The 23,243-nt window shown below is 37.8% G+C and overlaps 1 protein-coding gene across 5 annotated transcripts in view; it reads right to left on the bottom strand.

The window, feature by feature from the left end:
- The window catches only part of CERS3 (ceramide synthase 3), a 167,362-nt gene that overhangs the window by 40,430 nt on the left and 103,689 nt on the right, over nucleotides 1-23,243 (bottom strand). For all 5 annotated transcript variants that reach the window (XM_077124033.1, XM_077124029.1, XM_077124032.1 and 2 more), the window contains one exon: nucleotides 4,963-5,116. In XM_077124033.1, the coding sequence (XP_076980148.1) occupies nucleotides 4,963-5,116 (154 nt within the window). The remainder of the gene's footprint in view (nucleotides 1-4,962; nucleotides 5,117-23,243) is intronic.

Here is a 23,243-nt window from a genome sequence, read left to right as displayed (position 1 = left end):
GGAATCAGTTTCATTGGGGCAAACTCCAAGATCAAGGGCTCAGCCTATTGATTTAGTTGTCCCCACTGCTTGTAAGAATATCAGAAATTCTCCAAATAGGGAGCTTGAATATTTTCCCCTTTCCTTCAAGTCACCCAAAGGGGTTTTGCAAATAATCCCTTATTTACTGCCCAAATTACTCTGGGATATATTGGGGCATCACACCAATCTGGTCAAGCCAACAAGATTTCATGCTCTATTGAAGATTCCATGTACTTATGGTGTTCAGCTAAACTGACCATACAAGTTAAATTAGGTAATGTGCTACTCAAAATATAAATTTTGCACCAACTAAACATCTCTCCCTTTGGTCTCACACAGAAATTGAAATTTTAAAATATAGACCATATCATCCTTTACCCTGTATACCGATCTATGCCAGGCCTATCCAGATCAGTTTCATTCATATTATCGATAGTGTTTTTATAATACTCCATTTCAATCTACAGTCCCCACAATATTTTTATGAAGTCTTGTTCAGCAAAATGCAATTTCTATATCGATTATTACCTCCTAAAAAGAGAGACTTGAAGGTCTCTTGGATGTTAGAGATTTGTTTATCTTCCATAACATACTGACATCTGAGAATATGAATCAAAAAAGATAATCCAGAATGTGAGTCATGAAAGTCAACTGGCAGAAAACAGCTTAGAAAGTGTCAATGGAGATCTTGGCTGCAAGTCAAGGATTCTGACACCTGATACTCGCTGCAGCACTGTCTTTTTCAGCAGAGAAGGCCAGACTGGGAATCAATCACCAGCTACTTGTAATTTACACGTTGTCTATAATTCAGTAAGAAGGACCTGCCTAAGTAGGGATAAATGAGGCTAATGGTAGCTAACATTTAGCATGTGCTTACTACGTGTCAAACACTTCTCTAAGAGCTTTATCCTATAAGGTAGATACTAATATCATTATCCCCCCATTAACAAGTTTGGAAACTTAAGCCATGAGAAAAAGTAAAATGTCAAAGATCACAGTCGGTAAATGGGAGAGCTGAGATGTGAATATACTTGGAGCATCCACTCCTAACTATCATCCTCATTTCCTCCACTGGCATGCTAGAGGAGTGATTTGGTATAAAAAAAAATAATTACAAAACAGTTTTCTTACACTTCTTTAAAAATTCAAAACTAAGCTAATGAAACAAATTTTGTTGTATTTTAATCTATTATCTTGATCATTTATGCCCTGTTTTGTCTTTGCTCTGTGCAAGTATTTTAAATTACTTTTCTATAATTTATAACATGTATTTAATAATTAAATCTATTTCTGATTATTAATTTTCTTCCCTGAATTCAAGTTAAGGAATAATAGAAAAGGCAAAGTATTACAGGTTGAGAAATTCAAGTTCTAGTTTTGGCTTTGCTATGAGATTAATTACTGTGTAAATTTGGTCTAGATTTCTGTTTTTCCATCTTTATTAGAGGGATGTACCATATCATCTTGAAGTTTCCTTCCTTTAACTAAAATGGTTCAGAGGATGTACAATATCATTCTCTGAAATTAAGAGATACTGCCTATGGAGTTGAAGGTGAACTGGGGCTAGTTTCTTCATCCTGGTTTCAATGACTACTTGCTACAGCAATTCCTTCCATGTCTTAGTATTCATCATATAAAATGTCACCAAGATCCAGCATGAGTTGGCCAGGATCCAGAATGACATTTTGGAAGAAGAAAATAAAAGCTTCAGAAGGATCAAGTTGTCTTAAGTAATATTAAACAAAAGCACACTATGCTTCCTCTAATTTCCTCTAAAAATACATTTCATGTTTGCAAAGAGAATGACAAGATGAATATGTCAACCTGTCATGCTTCCTGTGGGCTGGTAGTTAATCATACTATCACCAATTTATAGGAACCAGTTAATTTTCAGTGCCAAGTCTTGTTCTCATAGAACAAGATGCCTGCTGACTATGGTTCATATATGTTAGTGTCCTGAAATTATAGTGAAATTCTTATTTTAAAGAATTTGGGAATGAAAGCAAATGTTACAAGGCCCTAATTCATCACATGTATGCAATGAAACTATGTGAATATTTTTAATAATATTTTTAATAATGCTATTTTAATATATATAATTACTTTCTTTTCAGTCTCCCATGCAAATTCATGGGGCTAAAAAAATCAATAAATTAGTTAGTAACTTTCCACTCAAAACAGGCTTGCTTCCCCAAATTCTTTATTCATTTGCCTACTTAAAATCATTTTAAGGATGTATAAGGAACTTGAAGGCACAAATTACAAATTCTCAGTCTCTGTTATGGGATTTAAAAGAAACTTTTGGGGGTCTTTGAACTGTGATTCTATTTTTTAAATAGTCAAAAATCTGTCACCTTAGTAACAAGTGTGGTATGCTTTAAATGCTAAATATTTATTAAATAGAGTTGAAAACTGACTTGTTAGTTGTTTCTCTAAGAATTTCAACATCCACCTCTACCCACCCCTCCCCTTGGCTGTGCAACTATGCCTTCAAATAGCATTCTTTAAAAGAGGCTTTATGGCTTTGGAAGAATAAGCTGATTTCACAGCCAATTCTGCCACTGCTATGGAAAACAGACAGCACATGCAAGCCAGCTGAAGTCATATGAACTGAAAGGATTAGGGCTGCTGGGGCCTCCACCATTACTGTTAGACTGCAATTGGAAACAGCTTTTCCACAGTATAGCATGAGAAATCAGGAATTCCTGTCCACAACTCCCCAAACCTCTGGGTTTTTAAATCAGACCTGGCATAACCCATTACAGATCAGAAATATGAAAGTCGTTGATGATACTGAACAAGAGAATCTTCTGACTTCCAAGTTTTGCTTCCTCTAGATCCCTTCCCATCCTGTAATTATTGTCACTCACCAGTTAATAAGAGAACAGTTTCTGCCTGGGGACAACAGCTCCAGGAAGATTTGACCCAACAGAATTACAGTTGAGTTCAGCGTTCTTTCTCCACTCCAACCATTGCACCTGCAAAATTGTCTAACTACTTAAACGTCTTTAAATCATTGCAATTACTTATCAGTCACTTAAGAAAATCAGTTTTACAGAGATCATAGAAAAACTATTTTGAATTTTAATGAACTAGAACCAGTCAATGAAAGCTTTTCTCTTGGCACTCCAACTTTTTTTAAAAAGTCAAGATTCTCAAAATAACAAGCATATGCCAGCAATTTAGTTTAACAAAAAAAACAGCTTTCAGCATCTGATTTGAGATTAATCTAGATGTATCCCAAATTCCTATATCTCTATCTAGATCTAGAAGCTTAGAGATGGAGGAAATCTTAGAGGTCAATTATTGCAACTCTTCAATGACGTTTGAAATACATTAACTAAAGTAGGAAAATCAACTAATCAGAGAATTGATTTTAAAATGAGTTTATAAGGTTAATTATCATCATACTTGTTATACACAAGTCAGTCATGACGATACTGTGTTACACTGTATGGTTGTACCTGAAAATGGGCCAGCTGTAACTTTCAACTTGGAAGATTCTTAATTAGTACTCCCTTAAATATATGAGTTCTAAACCAGAAGGGCAGTGATCTGATTTTTTCACTCACCTCTTCCCTGGTGCATCAGAATTAGTTTATCATTTTTTGTATTCTTCTATAGTGAGTTTCTGGAACCTCTATTTAACACAGGACATTCTGCACAATATATATCATTGCCAAGTAAAAGTATCAGTGGCTGAGAGAGTTTAGATAGAGTTGAGAGGCTACTCTGGAGGCTACTCTTATGCAACCTTCTGCTACATATGGCTATTTATAATGGTTTGCCAAGCCCTAACCAAAACCAGTCCAGCCAATCCTCAATAACACCTAGGGCTTTATCTGAGATTCTACAAAGGTTCCATGCACTATGATTACTTTCCAGAAACCTACAACCTCCGATAGATGCCTATGCCAGATACATCCTGAAACCCAGAAGGGCCAGCCTCTTCAGAACATCAGCTAGTTTCATCCCCCTATCCCATATTATTGGCAACCCTTTCCAGCATGAACAAGTTAGAATGGGCATAGGCCAAATACCCCGAAAGACTGGAAGAAAGATCAAAGGCGAAGGTGGAGTTATAACAGAGAAGGCAGGATTTAAAAAATGAGTATGACTGCTGGATCATTATATTGATATTTCTTTCCGTTGCTAGTATCTTGGAGCAGCAAGAAGGAAAACCTAAAATTATGGAACTGTAACGCATACCAAACTCTGAAATTTGTTTTATAACTGTTGTGGTGTGCTTTAAAATTTATTCCATTTATATATATATATGTTATTTTTTATAATAAAAAACACATAGTTGCTATCAGGTGAATAAGACAGTGGGCAGTTTTCCTAAGGTCAGTGATCATGACTTATTTATTTAACGCTCCCCTCACCTTGCTCTAGAGCAAAAGCCCAGAACTTAATTAAAGGCAAAAACAAATGAACAAACAAATAAAACCCTTGTATTACCTAAAATGTGTTATCAATTTGTTATTATTTATGAAATGAAATGTTTTCAGTCAATAAAGTATAGTCAAATGATGGCCAGTACTTTAGAGAGTAAAAAAAAAACCCAAGGGAAGAGCATTATATGCAAAATAGGTGCTGGGCAAACGTAAGCATATGATTCGACCATCATCATAAAGCTAGTTCCAAACTAGAGCAAATTTTGACTCATTAGGAGATTCTTTAGAAAAGCAGGAATCAATTTTTGTATAAACAATTTTCAAAAATAACTTCTCTTCAAATAAAAGTAATTACTTAAAAGCTGCCTAGAAATCTACTTCTGAAAAAATGTAGTTATATTTTGGAGAAACTTCTATCAATAATGGTCAAATAAAGAAAAAAAATAATTTGGGTTAACTGTGAACTAACTAGAACATTCCACTGTCTGGTCCTTCCCTGGCAATGGAGTCTACTTGTTACGAGCAGAACTTGAGCAGCCCTTACCTTTGTGAATATATACCTTCTGAACATCTTCAAGATGAGAAAACCCCAGTAAAAGTGAAGGACTTGCAGGATCATGAGCTGTAGGTTGAGGAAGGCATATGAAAAGAAAGGCTCAACGTAGTGCAGTGGCAGAATCAGCGTGCAATATAAAATCCTGAAAAACCAAGCAGATGAGAGAATTCATTACAGTCAAAGTATTTTTGAATTTTCAATGAGAAAACACATAACTATTCCCCCCACCCCAAGGCATGTAACATTTATTTCATTTCTAATGATGTTCAGGAAATTCTCAAAAGAAAACAGTATGATGATATTACCATTTATATCATTATTCGCAAGCAACAAAATTATAGTTTGTTTCCCGGGAGAAAAGTTAAAGAAAATGATCTTTTTACTGCCCACTGCCTACTCTACAAGGTTTCTGTGCCCTTGGCTCCTTTTTGCAAACAGGAGAGCATAACTAACCTTACTCCTTGTATTAGTTAGGGTTCTCTAGGGAAACAGAATCAACAGGGAACACTTGCAAATATAAAATTTATGGAAGTGTCTCACGTGACCGTAGGAACACAGAGTCCAAAATCCACAGGGCAGGCTGCGAAGCCGATGACTCCAATGGATGGCCTGGACGAACTCCACAGGAGAGGCTCACCAGCCAAGGCAGGAATGCAACCTGTCTCCTCTGAGTCCTCCTTAAAAGGCTTCCCATGATTGCATTTAGCATCACTAATTGCAGAAGACACTCCCCTTTGGCTGATTACAAATGGAATCAGCTGTGGATGTAGCTAACGTGATCATGACCTAATCCTATGAAATGTCCTCACTGCAACAGACAGGCCAGCACTTGCCCAATCAGATGAACAGGTACCACAACTTGGCCAAGTTGACACCTGTCCCTAACCATGACACTCCTCTTCCCAGGAGGGGAGCTATGAAGAGCAAAAGAGATAATGCATGTCGACAGAATTCTGTTTACATGGGGCTATTATTGCCTAATGAAACAACTCATTTCTATGGTGTCAAAAGTGAATGCAGAATTCCACAAAAGTAAAACTTCTAGATAAAAGAAGCTTTCACTTTTTTTTTTTTGTCATGGGCAGGTACTGGGAATTGAACCTGGGTCTCCAGCATGGCAGGTAAGAATTCTGCCACTGAGCCACTGTTGCACCACCCAAATGTCATTATTTTAATGCTTCCAATTCTACCTTTTAAAGTGAATTGCATATTTTTTTTATTTTATAAGTAGACTCCTGGACACAGTAGTGTTTTTTAACTGTCGATGATACTACAAGATGCAGTTTCTTTAGTACTATTGGAGCATGAGAGGCTATCTCTTTCTTTCCCCAGTTTAATGACTATACAGTTCTTGTATAGATGTGTATATAGCATATTGGGTTTTTTGTTTTGTTTTTTGTGTTTGCATGGGCAGGCCTTGGGAATCAAACCTGGGCCTCTGGCATGGCAGGTGAGAACTCTGCCTGCTGAGCTACAACGGCCTGCCCTAGCATATTGTTTTAATTATTAAAAAATGTATTCATGTAGAATTAGGAAAATAAGGAAAGAAAAAGATCCATAATCCCATCACCTTATACCAGTATTATTGTAAGTCTGGTGTAATTAATTACCTTCCAGCTTTTTTCCTATATAGATTTTTTTATTTTTAATTGTTTTAAATTAACATACAGTAAAATTAACTTTTTTGGTATACTGTTCTATGAATTATAATACATGTAGAGGCTTGTTTTGAGTAACTATCACCACAATTAGGATACAGAAAAGTTCAGCCAAAACACTCCATCATGCTTAGCAATACTTGGCAATCACTTTATCTGCTCTCTATCCCTTTAGTTTCATCTTTTCCAAAAGGTCATGTAAATGGAATCATAGCGGATAAGCTTTTGAGCCTAGTTTCTTTCACACAGCATAATGCCTTTAAAAATCATTCAAGTTGTTGTGGGTATTAGCACCATGTTCCTTTTAAGTAATCCATTTATGGACATACAACTGATACTGTTCATCGATTCATCAATTGAAGAACACTTAGGTTCTTTCCAGTTTTTGGAAACTGAATAGATCTGCTTTAAACATTTACATTCAGGCTTTGGTGTAAACATATATATTTTTAAATTTTTCATCTTTAAATACTTTCAAACTTACAGGACAGTTACAAAAATAATACAAACCCCACACAGAGAACCCCAACATAGCCCTGTGCCCCCAAATGCCAAGATCCACAGTATTAACATTTGCCACATTTGTCACATCATCCTTTCTACCTGCTTTAGTTTCTGAGGCTGCTCAAAGCAGACACCATGAATTGAATAATGGGAATTTATTAGCTTATATCTTTGAGGCTGAGAAAAAGTTAAAATCAAGTCATCATCAAGGCAATGTTTCTTCCTGAAGACTGGCTGCTGGTGATCCTTGGCACCTCTCCTCTTTTTTCTGGGTTTTGTTGCTTTCAGCTTCTTGCTTCTGTGGGTTTATCTCTGCCTGAATTTCATTCTCTTCTAAAGGATTCCAGTAAGATTAAGACCCAATCTGATTCAGGTGGATCACACATTAACTGAAGTAGCCTCATCAAAAAGATCCTACTTACAATGGATTTACATGCACAGTAATGAATTAGCTTTAAGAACATGTTTTTCTGGGGTACATACAGCTTCAAACCACCATACTACCAATCCATATATCTATCAATCTATGTATCCACCTGCCTGTCTATCTACTTATTTACCAATCCATTTTCTTAACACTTGAGTAGTAGGTTGTATACAGTATGTTTCTTAAACACTCAATACTGCCATGTACATTTTCCTAAGAATAAGGAAATGTAGTTACTTTAAGTGCAGGGTATTAAGTTCAAGAAATTTAACATTGATATAAAGCTTAGGTCTATATTCCAATTTTTCTATATATCCCAATAATGTCTCTGAGCCTTTTATTCTCCCTTGCAAGATCCCATCTAGGATCATGTATTGTATTTAACTGTCATTGTCTCTTTAGTTGCTCTTTCTTCTTCTTTTTTTACATTGGGGAAACATATAGATAACATAAACTTCCCCATCTCAACCACTCCCAAGTATACCATTCAGTGAAATTAATCATATTCCCAGTGTTGTGGTAACCTCATCACTTTCCATTACTCCAAACAGAAAGCCTACACCTATTATGTGTTAACTCCCCCACTTCCCCTCCCCTGACAACCTGTACTGTACCTTATGTCTCTATGAGCTTACATATTCTCTGAAATGTTCTCTGTAATTGCCATAGGGTTTAAATTTAACATCCTAAATCTATAACTACCTCATTTGCTTTGAAACCAAATTAACTTCAATAGTATATACAAACTATATACCCTTCTGTCTCCCTACCTTTATGTAGTTCTTATCACAAATTACATATTTATACCCTATGAGTCCAAAGCCGTATTTCTCATTACATATTATGAATTTGCCTTTCAGATCCTTCTAGGAAATAAAAAGTGGAGTTACAAACCAAAACCAATAGTACTCGTGATTACATTTACTCATGTTCTAACTTACTGGATATCCATATTTCTTTAGGTGGCTTCAGTATATTGTCTAGTGTCTGTTCCTTTCCACCTGCAGAATTCTCCTTAACATCTCTTGTAGGGCAAGTGTACTGGTGATGAACTCCCTCAGTTTTTATTTACCTGAGAATATTTTAATCTTCTGTCATTTTTTTTGCTTCCCTCATTTTTGAAAGTCAGTTTTTCTAGATACTGAATTCTTGTTTGGCACTTTTTTTTTTTTTTTTTGCTTGTTTTAGTGCTTTCAAATATGTCATCCCACTGTTTTTTCATCTCCATGGTCTCTGATGACAAATTGGGAATTAATCTAATTAAAGCTCCCTTATATGTGGCATGTTGCTTCTCTTCTGCAGCTTTCAGAATTCTCTATTTATCTTTGGCATTCAACAGTTTGATCACAATGTGGCACAACGTGGGTCTATTTGGGTTTATCCTGTTTAGAATTCATTGAGCATCTTGGATGTGTATATTTATGTCTTCTGTTAAATTTGGGAAATTTGTAGATTATATCTTTGAATATTCTCTTTTCCTTTCTCTCTTCTCCTTCTGGTACTCTCATAATGTATATAGTATCATGCTTGATGGTATCCCACAGGTTCCTTGGGCTCTGTTCACTTTTCTTCATTTTTTCATTTCTGCTCCTCAGACTGGATGATTTCAACAGTCTATTCTTCAAGTTCACTGATTCTTTCTTCTGCCAGCTCCAATCTTCTCTTGAACCCCTGTAGGGAATTTTAAATTTCTGTTAACAGTAGTCTTCAGCTCTCTTTGGTTCCTTTTTTATAATTTCCATCTCTTTACTGCTGTTCTTTTCATGTTCTTTTATCATTTTCCTGATTTTTTTCATTCTTTGTCCATGTTTCCCTTTAGCTCTTTGAGCATATTTTGGACCCTTTTTTTTTTTGCATGGGCAGGTACCGAGAATCGAACCCAGGTCTCCAGCATGGCAGGCAAGAATTCTGCCACTAAACCACCATTATGCCACCCTGGGCCATTTTCTTTTTTTTATTTTTTTTTAATTTTTTTTATTTTTTATTTTTTTATTAACAGAAAGAAAAAAAAAGAAATTAACACAACATTTAGAAATCATACCGTTCTACATATGCACTCAGTAATTCTTAACATCATCACATAGATGCATGATCATCGTTTCTTAGTACATTTGCATCGGTTTAGAGGAACTAGCAACACAACAGAAAAAGATATAAAACGTTAATATAGAAAAAAGAAATAAAAGTAGTAATAATAGTAAAAAAAAACAACAACAAACAAACAAACAAGCAAACAAAAACAAAAAAAACCCTATAGCTCAGATGCAGCTTCATTCAGTGTTTTAACATGATTACTTTACAATTAGGTATTATTGTGCTGTCCATTTTTGAGTTTTTGTATCTAGTCCTGTTGCACAGTCTGTATCCCTTCAGCTTCAATTACCCATTGTCTTACCCTATTTCTAACTCCTGCTGGACTCTGTTACCAATGACATATTCCAAGTTTATTCTCGAATGTCCGTTCACATCAGTGGGACCATACAGTATTTGTCCTTTAGTTTTTGGCTGGACTCACTCAGCATAATGTTCTCTAGGTCCATCCATGTTATTACATGCTTCATAAGTTTATCCTGTCTTAAAGCTGCATAATATTCCATCGTATGTATATACCACAGTTTGTTTAGCCCTTCTTCTGTTGATGGACATTTTGGCTGTTTCCATCTCTTTGCAATTGTAAATAACGCTGCTATAAACATTGGTGTGCAAATGTCCATTTCTGTCTTTGCCCTTAAGTCCTTTGAGTAGATACCTAGCAATGGTATTGCTGGGTCGTATGGCAATTCTGTATTCAGCTTTTTGAGGAACCGCCAAACTGCCTTCCACAGTGGTTGCACCATTTGACATTCCGACCAACAGTGGATAAGTGTGCCTCTTTCTCCGCATCCTCTCCAGCACTTGTCATTTTCTGTTTTGTTGATAATGGCCATTCTGGTGGGTGTGAGATGATATCTCATTGTAGTTTTGATTTGCATTTCTCTAATGGCCAGGGACATTGAGCATCTCTTCATGTGCCTCTTGGCCATCCGTATTTCCTCTTCTGGTAGGTGTCTGTTCAAGTCTTTTTCCCATTTTGTAATTGGGTTGGCTGTCTTTTTGTTGTTGAGTTGAACAATCTCTTGATAAATTCTGGATACTAGACCTTTATCTGATATGTCATTTCCAAATATTATCTCCCATTGTGTAGGCTGTCTTTCTACTTTCTTGATGAAGTTCTTTGATGCACAAAAGTGTTTGATTTTGAGGAGCTCCCATTTCTTTCTTTCTTTCTTCAGTGCTCTTGCTTTAGGTTTAAGGTCCATAAAACCGCCTCCAGTTGTAAGATTCGTAAGATATCTCCCTACATTTTCCTCTAACTGTTTTATGGTCTTAGACCTAATGTTTAGATCTTTGATCCATTTTGAGTTAATTTTTGTATAAGGTGTGAGATACGGGTCTTCTTTCATTCTTTTACTTATGGATATCCAGTTCTCTAGGCACCATTTATTGAAGAGACTGTTCTGTCCCAGGTGAGTTGGCTTGACTGCCTTATCAAAGATCAAATGTCCATAGATGAGAGGGTCTATATCTGAGCACTCTATTCGATTCCATTGGTCAATATATCTATCTTTATGCCAATACCATGCTGTTTTGACCACTGTAGCTTCATAATGTGCCTTAAAGTCCGGCATCGCTAGACCTCCAGCTTTGTTTTTTTTCCTCAAGATGTTTTTAGCAATTCGGGGCAACCTGCCCTTCCAGATAAATTTGCTTATTGGTTTTTCTAATTCTGAAAAATAAGTTGTTGGGATTTTTCCAGGAACCTGTCCATGTCATCTAAATTGTTGTATTTATTAGCGTAAAGTTGTTCATAGTATCCTGTTATTACTTCCTTTATTTCTGTGAGGTCAGTAGTTATGTCTCCTCTTCCATTTCTGATCTTATTTATTTGCATCCTCTCTCTTCTTCTTTTTGTCAATCTTGCTAAGGGCCCATCAATCTTATTGATTTTCTCATAGAACCAACTTCTGGTCTTACTGATTTTCTCTATTGTTTTCATGTTTTCAATTTCATTTATTTCTGCTCTAATCTTTGTTATTTCTTTCCTTTTGCTTGCTTTGGGATTAGTTTGCTGTTCTTTCTCCAGTTCTTCCAAGTGGACAGTTAATTCCTGCATTTTTGCCTTTTCTTCTTTTCTGATAAAGGCATTTAGGGCAATAAATTTCCCTCTTAGCACTGCCTTTGCTGCGTCCCATAAGTTTTGATATGTTGTGTCTTCATTTTCATTTGCCTCTAGGTATTTACTAATTTCTCTTGCAATTTCTTCTTTGACCCACTTGTTGTTTAAGAGTGTGTCGTTGAGCCTCCATGTATTTATGAATTTTCTGGCACTCCGCCTATTATTGATTTCCAACTTCATTCCTTTATGATCCGAGAAAGTGTTGTGTATGATTTCAATCTTTTTAAATTTGTTAAGACTTGCTTTGTGACCCAGCATATGGTCTATCTTTGAGAATGATCCATGAGCACTTGAAAAAATGGTGTATCCTGCTGTTGTGGGATGTAATGTCCTATAAATGTCTGTTAAGTCAAGCTCATTTATAGTAATATTCAGATTCTCTATTTCTTTATTGATCCTCTGTCTAGAAGGATCTGTCCATTCTCACAATGTTCTGTCCATTGTGAGAGTGGTGAATTGAAGTCTCCAACTATTATGGTATATGTGTCTATTTCCCTTTTCAGTGTTTGCAGTGTATTCCTCACGTATTTTGGGGCATTCTGGTTCGGTGCATAAATATTTATGATTGTTATGTCCTCTTGCTTAATTGTTCCTTTTAATAGTATATAGTGTCCTTCTTTGTCTCTTTTAACTGTTTTACATTTGAAGTCTAATTTGTTGGATATTAGTATAGCCACTCCTGCTCTTTTCTGGTTGTTATTTGCATGAAATATCTTTTCCCAACCTTTCACTTTCAACCTATATTTATCTTTGGGTCTAAGATGTGTTTCCTGTAGACAGCATATAGAAGGATCCTGTTTTTTAATCCATTCTGCCAGTCTATGTCTTTTGATTGGGGAATTCAGTCCATTAACATTTAGAGTTATTACTGTTTGGATAATATTTTCCTCTACCATTTTGCCTTTTGTATTATATATATCATATCTGACTTTCCTTCTTTCTACACTTTTCTCCATGCCTCTCTCTTCTGTCTTTTTGTATCTGACTCTAGTGCTTCCTTTAGTATTTCTTGCAGAGCTGGTCTCTTGGTCACAAATTCTCTCAGCGACTGTTTGTCTGAGAATGTTTTAATTTCTCCCTCTTTTTTTTTTTTTTTTTTTTTTTTAAAGGAGGAAGGGAAGGAAAGACAGAGAGAAGGAAGGAAGGATGGAAGGAAGGGAAACATCTTTAAACATTTTCTTGTTTTATTATATTTTGTTTGTTTGTTTGTTTGTTTTACATGGGCTGGGGCCGGGAATCGAACCGGGGTCCTCCGGCATGGCAGGCAAGCACTCTTGCCCGCTGAGCCACCGCGGCCCGCCCCTCTCCCTCATTTTTGAAGGACAATTTTGCTGGATATAGGAGTCTTGGCTGGCAGTTTTTCTCTTTTAGTAACTTAAATATATCATCCCACTGTCTTCTAGCTTCCATGGTTTCTGCTGAGAAATCTACACATAGTCTTATTGGGGTTCCCTTGTATGTGATGGATTGCTTCTCTCTCGCTGCTTTCAAGATCCTCTCTTTCTCTTTGACCTCTGACATTCTAACTAGTAAGTGTCTTGGGGAATGCCTATTTGTGTCTAATCTCTTTGGGGTGCGCTGCACTTCTTGGATCTGTAATTTTAGGTCTTTCATAAGAGTTGGGAAATTTTCAGTGAAAATTTCTTCCATTAGTTTTTCTCCTCCTTTTCCCTTCTCTTCTCCTTCTGGGACACCCACAACACGTATATTTGTATGGTTCACATTGTCCTTGAATTCCCTGATACCCTGTTCAAATTTTTCCATTCTTTTCCGGATAGTTTCTGTTTGTTTTTGGAATTCAGATGTTTCATCCTCCAAATCACTAATTCTATCTTCTGTCTCTTTAAATCTGTCATTGTAGGTATCCATTGTTTTTTCCATCTTTTCTACTTTATCCTTCACTTCCATAAGTTCTGTGATTTGTTTTTTCAGTTTTTCTATTTCTTCTTTATGTTCAGCCCATGTCTTCTTCATGTCCTCCCTCAATTTATCGATTTCGTTTTTGAAGAGGTTTTCTATTTCTGTTCGTATATTCAGTATTAGTTGTTTCAGCTCCTGTATCTCATTTGAACTATTGGTTTGTTCGTTTGACTGGGCCATATGTTCAATTTTCTGAGCGTGATCCGTTATCTTCTGCTGGCGTCTGGGCATTTAGTCAGATTTCCCTGGGTGTTGGACCCCACAGGTTGAAAGATTTTTCTGTGCAATCTCTGGGTTCTGTTTTTCTTATCCTGCCCAGTAGGTGGCGCTCGTGGCACACGTTTGTCTACGGGTTCCACCAGTGAAAGTTGCTGTGGGTCCTTTAACTCTGGAAAATTCTCGCCGTAGGGGAGGTTCGGCAGCCGAAGCGTCTTGGAAGAGTGCCAGCCGGCCTGGGGTTCCGAACGCGGGGAGGGTCGCTGGCCGCCGCAGCACGGGAGAGCGTCCGGCCGAATTAGCTAGTTGGCCCGGGGCGCCAAGCGTGGCGGGAGGGCGCCAGCTGTCGCAGCCCGGGAGAGTGCACTGTTCCCAGCCGGACGGGGGAGTCACGTGTTTGGAAGGGACCCCCCGGTCACTGTTCTCTGCAGTCTGGGGATTTCCGACCCAACTCTCTCAGTTGGTCCGGGGGGCCTCGCGTGGTGGGGGCGCCAGCCGCCGCGGCCTAAGGGGACCGCCTGTCCAATTCTGCCAGCTGGCCTGGGAAGGTGGAAGGGAGGGACTCCGGCCGCTTGCCGTCCCACCCAGGAAAGCCCGTGCCCCTCGGTGATCTCACCGGAGCTGGTTTTTCCAGACAGTCAGCCGTAGCAGGATGGGGTACGCCGTCCCTTTGATCTCCCTCGTGGCTCTGGGAGCTGCTCTGTATTATCTCCACTCCCCCAGTAGCTGTTTTGGAGGAGGAAAGGTGAGGGTGGCAAGGCTGTCGAGGCTGGTAGCGGAGGAGCCGGTGAAGGCGGAAGAGGGGAGAGGAGGGCGGGCGGGTCCGATGCCTGGGCCATTTTTTAAAAACATTTCTACTGATATATCCCAGGTATGATCCTCCTTAATGATGCTTTTGAACGCTTTGGTCTTTTCCTTTGCCTAGATATCACTTTCTGTTTTTTGTCAGAACCTGGACATTTTGATATTTTAATGTGTTACTTCTGGAATTTAGATTCTAAAGCATCTGTTTCTTAGCTTGTAGCCAGTTAGGGTTATGACATAACTTTCCTTGAATGCTAGGAGCTAACAAAAAAAAGGGAAAAAAAGGAAATGTTTTTCCCAATCTTTGCAGATTAACCTATATGAGTGCTCTCTTTCAGAGCTTATCCATACACTGAGTTTAGAGACTAGCTCAAGGCCAAAATACAGGGTCCTTCCTGATCCTCTCTGCCCAGGCATCTTGTCTTGGGACATACATGTGGCCCTAGGAATTCCTCTGTATACAAAAAATGGCCCATCTTCCTTACAAAGCAGTTTCCTCATGGTTCCCCACACCACCACATAATTTTAAATAAGATCACCTTTTACCTGTGATTTTTGTCTTTTTCACTTGATAATATGGTATAGAGTTCCATGTCAATGACTATAACTATATATCAGGACTAAGTACACTCTTTTTGCAAAGGGACAGACAGTAAATATTTGAGGCCTCTGGGTCACATGGTCTCTCTTGCAACTAGTCAACCCTGTCACCATAGCATGAAAGCAGCCACAGACAACACATAAATGAATAGGTATAGCTGTGTGAATACCTGAAACTTTATTTACAAAAATAGGAATTATTCTGGGTTTGGCCTATGGGACATAGTTTGACAACCCCTGCTATATATATCATATTTAACAGCTGCATAGAATGCCATTTTATAGATACATCATAATTTATTTAATCAATACCTTATTGATAGACATTTAAATTGTTCACAAATTTTTACTACATTATAAACAACACTGTGAGAATTACTTATACAGACATTTTGATGGTGTTTACTTTCCTAGCTGCTAAAACAAATAACATACAATGGGTTGGCTTAACAACAGGAATTTATTGGTTCCTGGTTTCAGAGGCTAGATGTCTTGCTTTCTCCAGGGTCAGTATCTTCTGGCTGGCTGCCAATCTTCTGAGTTCCTGGCTTTTCCGACACATGGCAATCTCTTCTCTATCTCCTCTGGGTTCTACTGACTTCTGACTACTCACTGCTTCCTGTGGCTTTTCTTTTTGTGTCCAATTTTCTTCGCTTATGAGGACTTCAGCCATATTGGATTAAGGCCTACCCTCTTTCAGCTGGGGACACCTGAACTAAAAACATCTTCAAAGGTCCTATTTACAAATGGGTTCACACTCACAGAACCAGGGATTGGGGCCTGGACATGCCTTTTATAGGGAATGTGATTCAATCCCCAAAAGATGGGACTATTTATCTACTTAGAATAGCTAAAATTTTAAATCAAAAAGTATACTCATTCTATACTTTAGAACATATTTCTAGACTGCTTTCTGGCAAAGCTGTACCAATTCATATTCTCACCAGCAGTGTATAAGAGTGCCTGCTTCCCTGGATCTCTACCAACATTTATTTTGCCAGTCTTTTTCTAATATGACATCTCAATGTTTAGCTTTATACTTTTACTCCTTGTGATTTTTTTCTATATATATACCTCATACATTTATATTGTATTGTATTGGTTATTTTATTTGGCTATTTTTATTTATTCATTTGTGAATTGCTTGTTCATAGCACCTGCCCATTTTCCCATTGGACTGTTCAACTTTTTCTGCTATTCATAAGTGCTCTCTATAGTAAGGATATCAGCACTATTTTTAATCATGTTAAAATTATTACATATTCTGAAACTTCCTTTCAGTCTTGCTTATGGTTTTGGGAGCCAGTTAATGTTGAAAATGTCTACGTAATCAAAGCTATTGTTTGCCTTTGATACCTAGCTTATATAACCTGTCATGCTATAAAAGACTGTCCCTACACCCATCATTATAAAATGTATTTTCTTACATTCCTGGCTCTGCCATTCACAGGCTATGTACCTTTGGGTCACTTTGTGCATTTTCTTATCTGTAAAACATAAGCAACAAATGTCTACGCTATTCATTAACTTTTTAGAAGCCAGGACTATCACAGTGAACAAAGCAGACTGGAATCCTTAAACTAGTAGGGCACATTCTGGTGCCCACATTCATAGGGTCATTATTAGGGATAAGAGGAAATAATATATGTGCAACACTTGGAACAACATCTGGCCCAGAGTCATCAATATATGTTGCTCATCACCATCATCTATTTCCATTATCATCATTCTTCTATGGCTCCATTTGTTACATTTAAATATTTGATCCATTTGGAATTAATTGTGATATATGGCACAAAATAAAAAACAGAACATGTTTCACCAAATTGTGAATAAGTTGTCTCAACTCCATTTACTGAATATTCCTTTGGCCTGATGAGTTGAGATGTTCTTAATTATGTTAAATTCTTATGTATAATTATCTTTTTCTAAGATGTCAATTTATGTACTACTGAATTGTATATCCTTATTCTATTAATCACACTTTCAATACTTTTGCTTTGTAATGTTTTAATATCTGTTTGGAATTCCCCTTCATTACTCCCTTTTTTATCCTAGAACTCTACTGTTCTTGCTATATGTTCTTCCAGATTAACTTTAGAACATCTTCTCATGTTCTGAAAATTTCTCTAGAATTTCAACTTAGTCTGAATTACGTATAATCCAGGGATATTTAATAAACATTTCCTCTTGCTGTCTATGAAAATATTTCTCTCCTGTTATTAAATCTTTTCATCTCTTTTATTTCCTGAAGTTTAGAAGTTTTCTTATCTATATGTTTTTGCTCCTGTGAATAAGGTTTTTTCTTTTTCACATTACATTTTCTGATTATTGTTGGTCTATAGGGACTTTCATATATTTTAAATCTAGCACTTTTACTGAACTTTGAGTGCACTTTAAATAATTCTTTATCATTCCCCCTCAACCCGAGTTTAGTAACCCTCTGCATGCTTATTCAAAGTACAGCATGGGAAGACAGGTCTGCTAGATTCCTCATCTGACAATTCCTACTTTCTGTTCAAACCACAGACTCCCTTCAAGCAGTGGTTATAATGGTGCTACTCTGTGAACATAGGGGGAAAGGATAGTGAAACTATGAGGAGGACAGAGCCAATTCCAGCTATTGGCGTGCCCAAACAGGAAGAAGGCTGAGGCAGTAATGGCAGTGGATACCCTCCAGCCTATAATCTCCATCTATTTTCTCAGTTTTCCTGGCTTCATCTTCCACCACAGACCATAATTTGTCCAGGACCTCAACCACACCAACCTATTTGTCATTCTGGTTGGCTAGGTCCTTAGGCAATTTTGTGCTTTATTCTGTACTCCCTCAGTGTAGAATGCCATTGCCCTGTGAAACTGAAACTGCTTTCATCCATTAAAACATAGGCCCCTCCACAACATAACTCCCCATACTATTCTTGGCCACTTCTGAATTTTTAACTTTCCTCTCGGCGCCCCAGCTACCAACTTCTCTACAGTGTTCAACCTAATTTCAACTTGCCTTGTAAATTATTTGTCTGAATTGATTCCCTCACTAATAAGCAAGTTTTCTAAAGGCAGCAGTCAAGATGTCTGCATCTCTGTATCCTCCCAATACCCGACCCAGGGGTCTCGCATTTTACAATGTTTCCTACTGGAAAATTCATCACTGTCAAAATTGACAAAGGAATACACTCAAAAACATCTCCTTTATATAGTCTACCAGAAAATGTGAATAGTTACCTAAATGTATAATTACTAACTGTGAGAAATGCAAAGAAAGAAAGGGCAGGGTGCATATTGTGGGGTTCAGACTGAACTGAGATTTCTCTGCTCCCTTTAGCTGAAGGGAAGACAGAGAAAAGAGAGTTCTAGTTAGAGAAAACTACATACAAAGGCCCTGAGGTGGGAGACATCATGGAAGTTCAAGGAGCTAAAAAAAAGACAAAGGTGACTTAAGGAAGAGAAGTGTCAGGGAAGGTGGTAGAAGATGAAGTCAGAGAGGGAAAGGAATCATTTCATTTTGTCCATGCAAATCAAGGTCTTCCTTGTAAGGACAATGGGAAGTGTTGGCAGCTTTAGAAAGGGGAGTGACACACTTGGAACAGAATCAGCAGAATCGGGTTCAAGATCTAACACCACTATTTTCTTCCCTTGGTGATCTGCACAAATCACTAGGTCTTGGGTTTGTTAATTAGCAGAACACCCTCCCTACTGACTGGAATGCTTCAGGGAGCCACAACCAGTGTTGTAAACTGTTGAGCCCTAGAAATGGCAGCGACTGTCATTAAAATGCAAATGCTTTCTGAGAGTAGAGGTCAAAAGCATGATCCAATCTCTCAATCTAAACTTTCATTCTTTCTTCACTAAAAGAATGGGAAGAAGCATAAAATAAATGCATCTGCCCTTCCCAACTGTGCTAGTTTGAAAGGAAGTATGTCCCCTAGAAAATCCATGTTTTAACCAAAATCCCATTTCATAAAGGTAGAATAATCCCTGTTAAATACTGTACGTTTGAAACTGTGATGGGATCGTCTCCCTGGATGATGTGATTTAGTAAAGAGCGGTTGTTAAACTGGATTAGGTGACGACATGTCTCCACCCATTTGGTTGGGTCTTGATTGGTTTACTGGAGTCCTATAGTAAACGGAGTCCTATAGTTTCCTCCAAAAGAGGAAACATTTTGGAGAGAGCCCCTTTTTTTGGTAGAGCCACGAGAAAGCTAGCAGACACCGCCATGTCCACCATGTGCCCTTCCAGCCGAAAGAGAACCCCTGTGTTCGCCATGTGCCTTTTCACTTGAGAGAGAAGCCCTGAACTTCATCGGCCTTCCTGAACCAAGGTATCTTTTCCTGGATGGATGCCTCAGACTGGACATTTCTACAGACTCATTTTAATTGGGACATTTTCTCAGCCTTAGAACTGTAAACTAGTAACTCATTAAATTCTCCCTTTTAAAAGCCATTTTGTTTTAGGTATATTGCATTCTGGCAGCTAGCAAACTAGAACACCAACCTTTTCCCTAGTATACAAGTGTGTGCAGATATACAGTGCATATACATACGCATAGACATACAGATATTTACACACTTTATAGGCTGAATAGAATCTACCTTTGCATGGAGAAGGTCAGAAGACTGCTGCACTCCTAAGTTCCCAGAGTCAAAAGTTCTTGTCTTCTGGCTTTTAATCGTTTCAAACTGATAAACTGGGGAATTGGCTTGCAAAACTGGACTGTTTTTCTGCTTTCTGTTTTGTTTACTATCTTAACTCCTCTACTTGCAGGAATTTAGATGGTTTGTATAAATCACATTGTTGTGATGAATGTAGGAGCTGGCTTTGCTGGACTAGACAAGGCAGCCACTAAAGAATTACACTTTTCTGGTGAAAACTGAAACTTGAAGGTCTTTTCTTCTTGCTAATTATTTTTTTATTTTTTATTTTTATTTTTATTTTTTTAGTATGTAGGATATACATTTATTAACAGTGAAAAAGCGGTTTATTCAAGGTGAATTTTACAAAATACAAAGAATACCTCAACAGTCTGGCTAGCTCACTATTTTAGGCATTATCTCAGCTTGCATACAGTTTTCTCTCATTCTGACCTTTTGTAGGTGTTAGCAGCAAGCCTTTTATGGATAACTAACACTAGTTCTACAATCAGCGATGTCTTACATTTCAAAGTGATTGTGTAGCTGGAAACAATGTAATAAATATTTAGTAAAGACAAATGATGTCTGCTTTTAATCATCCTATTTAGTAATATAATTTTAAACATACCTATACTGTGTCTTGAGTGCCCTGTTTCTAGTCTTGATTCATCCATAGTTACCTATGCAATCCTGGAAATATCTTAACTCTGCATCTGAAAAATAAATATGGCTCTATATGCCTCAAAAGATTTGATGATGTGAAAGACAAAGAAGGATTGGGATCTGTTCCAGAAGGACAACTAAATGCAACATGTGATCCTGGTTTGGATTCAGTACTGAGGTTAAAAAGAGAGAGAGAGAGAAATTATTACTGAATCAATTGACAAAATTGAAATATGGATGGTAGATTGATAAATTTCATGAAACTGACAACTATACAGTGATTATGTAAGAGAACGTCCTTGCCCTTATGAAATACACATTGAAGCACTGAGATGTAAAAGGACATTGTGCTTATAACTTTCAAATGGTTCAAGTAAAAATATGTATATACCTATACACATATGTGTGTGCCTGTGTGTGTGTGTACAGGGGGAGAGGGGGACACGGGGAGAGGGGGAGAGGGGGAGAGGGGAAGAAGAAGGAAGAACCACAAAGCAAATGGGGCAAAATACCAACTGGTAAAGATAGGTAAAGGATATATAAAGGAGTTCTCTGTAATATACTTGAAAATTTCCTATTAGCTCAAAATTATTAATAAATAAATTGGACTGGATTATGAAAAAGTTCCCTTATTCTAAAATTTTATGGTTTGTAGAAGAGCTATTGTTTTAGCTGTCCTTTTATGAATTGATAAACACATAAAGAAGATACTAGTCCATGGGGCTTGAGCACCTCTGAGGGACCACTGATGAATGAGACATTTGAACCACATGGTAAGAACTCATTATCTTCTTCATAAAGTGTGTCCCTGGAAAGTCTAGTCCTAAGCTTGTGTTGGCTCAAGGGTGTGGCCCCAATGTCAACAGAGCCATTCTCCCATGGCGTGAGTCCCTCCCATCTTTTGCTTGCTATACAGAAGGCATTATGCCAGCCAGGAGAGCTGTGAAGAGCTCTGGGCTCACTGGAAGCTAGCTATGCCACCATGAGTATCCCTGCTCAGCCTTTACTTTATCAAATCAAGCTTCAGGTCTTGGGAGGAAAGGAAAGGTCCATCCTGTTTTCACTCTTGTCCTCTGAATGTGAATATCAGGTAAAAGCAACACTGGATACTTTCAGCCTTCTCTTTTTTCACAGAAAATTTTTCCGGAAAAGAAATGCTTACAGTGAAGTCAGTTAATAGTGGTTTATACACGATTCAACTCTCTGAAAACAGCAAGCAGTGGTGTTGGCTGCCCTCTGCAGTGAGCCAGTGAATTCAGTGAAGTGTTAAGATCAAGAAAAAGCCAAATGTATGTAAATAATTCTCTTTAAGATCCAGAAATGTTGGCAAGAGGATGCATTCTTAAATCTAGGATATTAAAAATAGTGGGTATATGGCAAAGTAACACACTACCTACACAATGAACCAGTCCCACACAATGTACTCTCTTACTGGGAGAGAGTAAGCTTGCTAGTTTATTTTGAGACATCATGGGAAAGTCTGAGGTGAGTGTTCTTTGTTGCCAAATCAAAAGTCAACCACAGCAACTTTGGGATCTACATATGGTGCCTGATGAACGTAGGTGGCTGAAGGATGCACTGACTGAGAAGTAGATTGGCGAACAATAGTGTATACATATGATCGAATGCTGTGCTGCTACAAAAAGGAACAAAGTCATGAGGCATGCAATGATGTGAATGAACATGTGGGACATTTGGTGAGGAAAAATAAGCCAGAAACAAAAGAACAACTATGGTACGGTCGCCTTTAGAAAATGCTTATAAGAAAACAGGGGCCTAGATTTTAAGTTTTTATAACAGACACATTTAGTCCAGAGTGGTAATTATTATTTCTGGATTTCAAGAGGCTATAAATATATATACATAACCTGATATTTAGACATAAGTATGAAACTGATCAGATTGGGGTTAAAGTAATTCAGAACACTGCAGATGTAATCAGCAACAGATGAGGTTCACGTACCTTTTTAGAACCACACATACTCTTTGAGACCAAAGGAAGAAAGGTTTATTTGGTCTGGAACCTAAACTTTTGTAGTACATACTCTAACTCAACCTATCTGTACAGCTCATTTGAACAACTGAAACACAGGAAGCCCAGAATAAGAAAGAGGTCCATTAATCCTTTTCAGCTTAATGTAATGCCTGGATATATCCTAGAGTATATTAAGCAGATAATCAAAAAGTATTGGTAAAGTCCCTTGAGAGGTGGGAGAAAAATATGGAACTATTAAACTATATCATCAGGGAATCCCCTGAAACTGTTACATCTGCAGTTGGCTAGGAGGCATGCCTGCTGCAATGAATGATGTTTGACTTAACTGGCTGGTGCTTAATTGAGAGAGTGCAAGGTAGCACAGCCCAAACAGTTCAGCATACCTCAACTCAGCACTCGCAGCTCAGCCCAGGCCTTTGGAGATGCAGAAAGAAATCACAAAGGGAAAGTTGTTGGAACTCAGAGACCTGGAGAGAAGGCCAGCAGAGATCACCCTGTGCCTTTCCACATAAGCAAGAGCCTCAGTTGAAAGTTAGCTGCTTAACTTTAGGGATGTGTCAAATTTTAGGGATACCCCAATCAATAGGCCCTAATCTTGAGGTTTTCTCTTGTGAAGCTTATGTAGGTAGCTGTT

The sequence above is a fragment of the Tamandua tetradactyla genome, chromosome 12 (genome assembly GCF_023851605.1).
Source record: "Tamandua tetradactyla isolate mTamTet1 chromosome 12, mTamTet1.pri, whole genome shotgun sequence".
NCBI classification, from domain to species: domain Eukaryota; kingdom Metazoa; phylum Chordata; class Mammalia; order Pilosa; family Myrmecophagidae; genus Tamandua; species Tamandua tetradactyla.
This window is presented reverse-complemented; position numbering and strand designations above follow the sequence as displayed.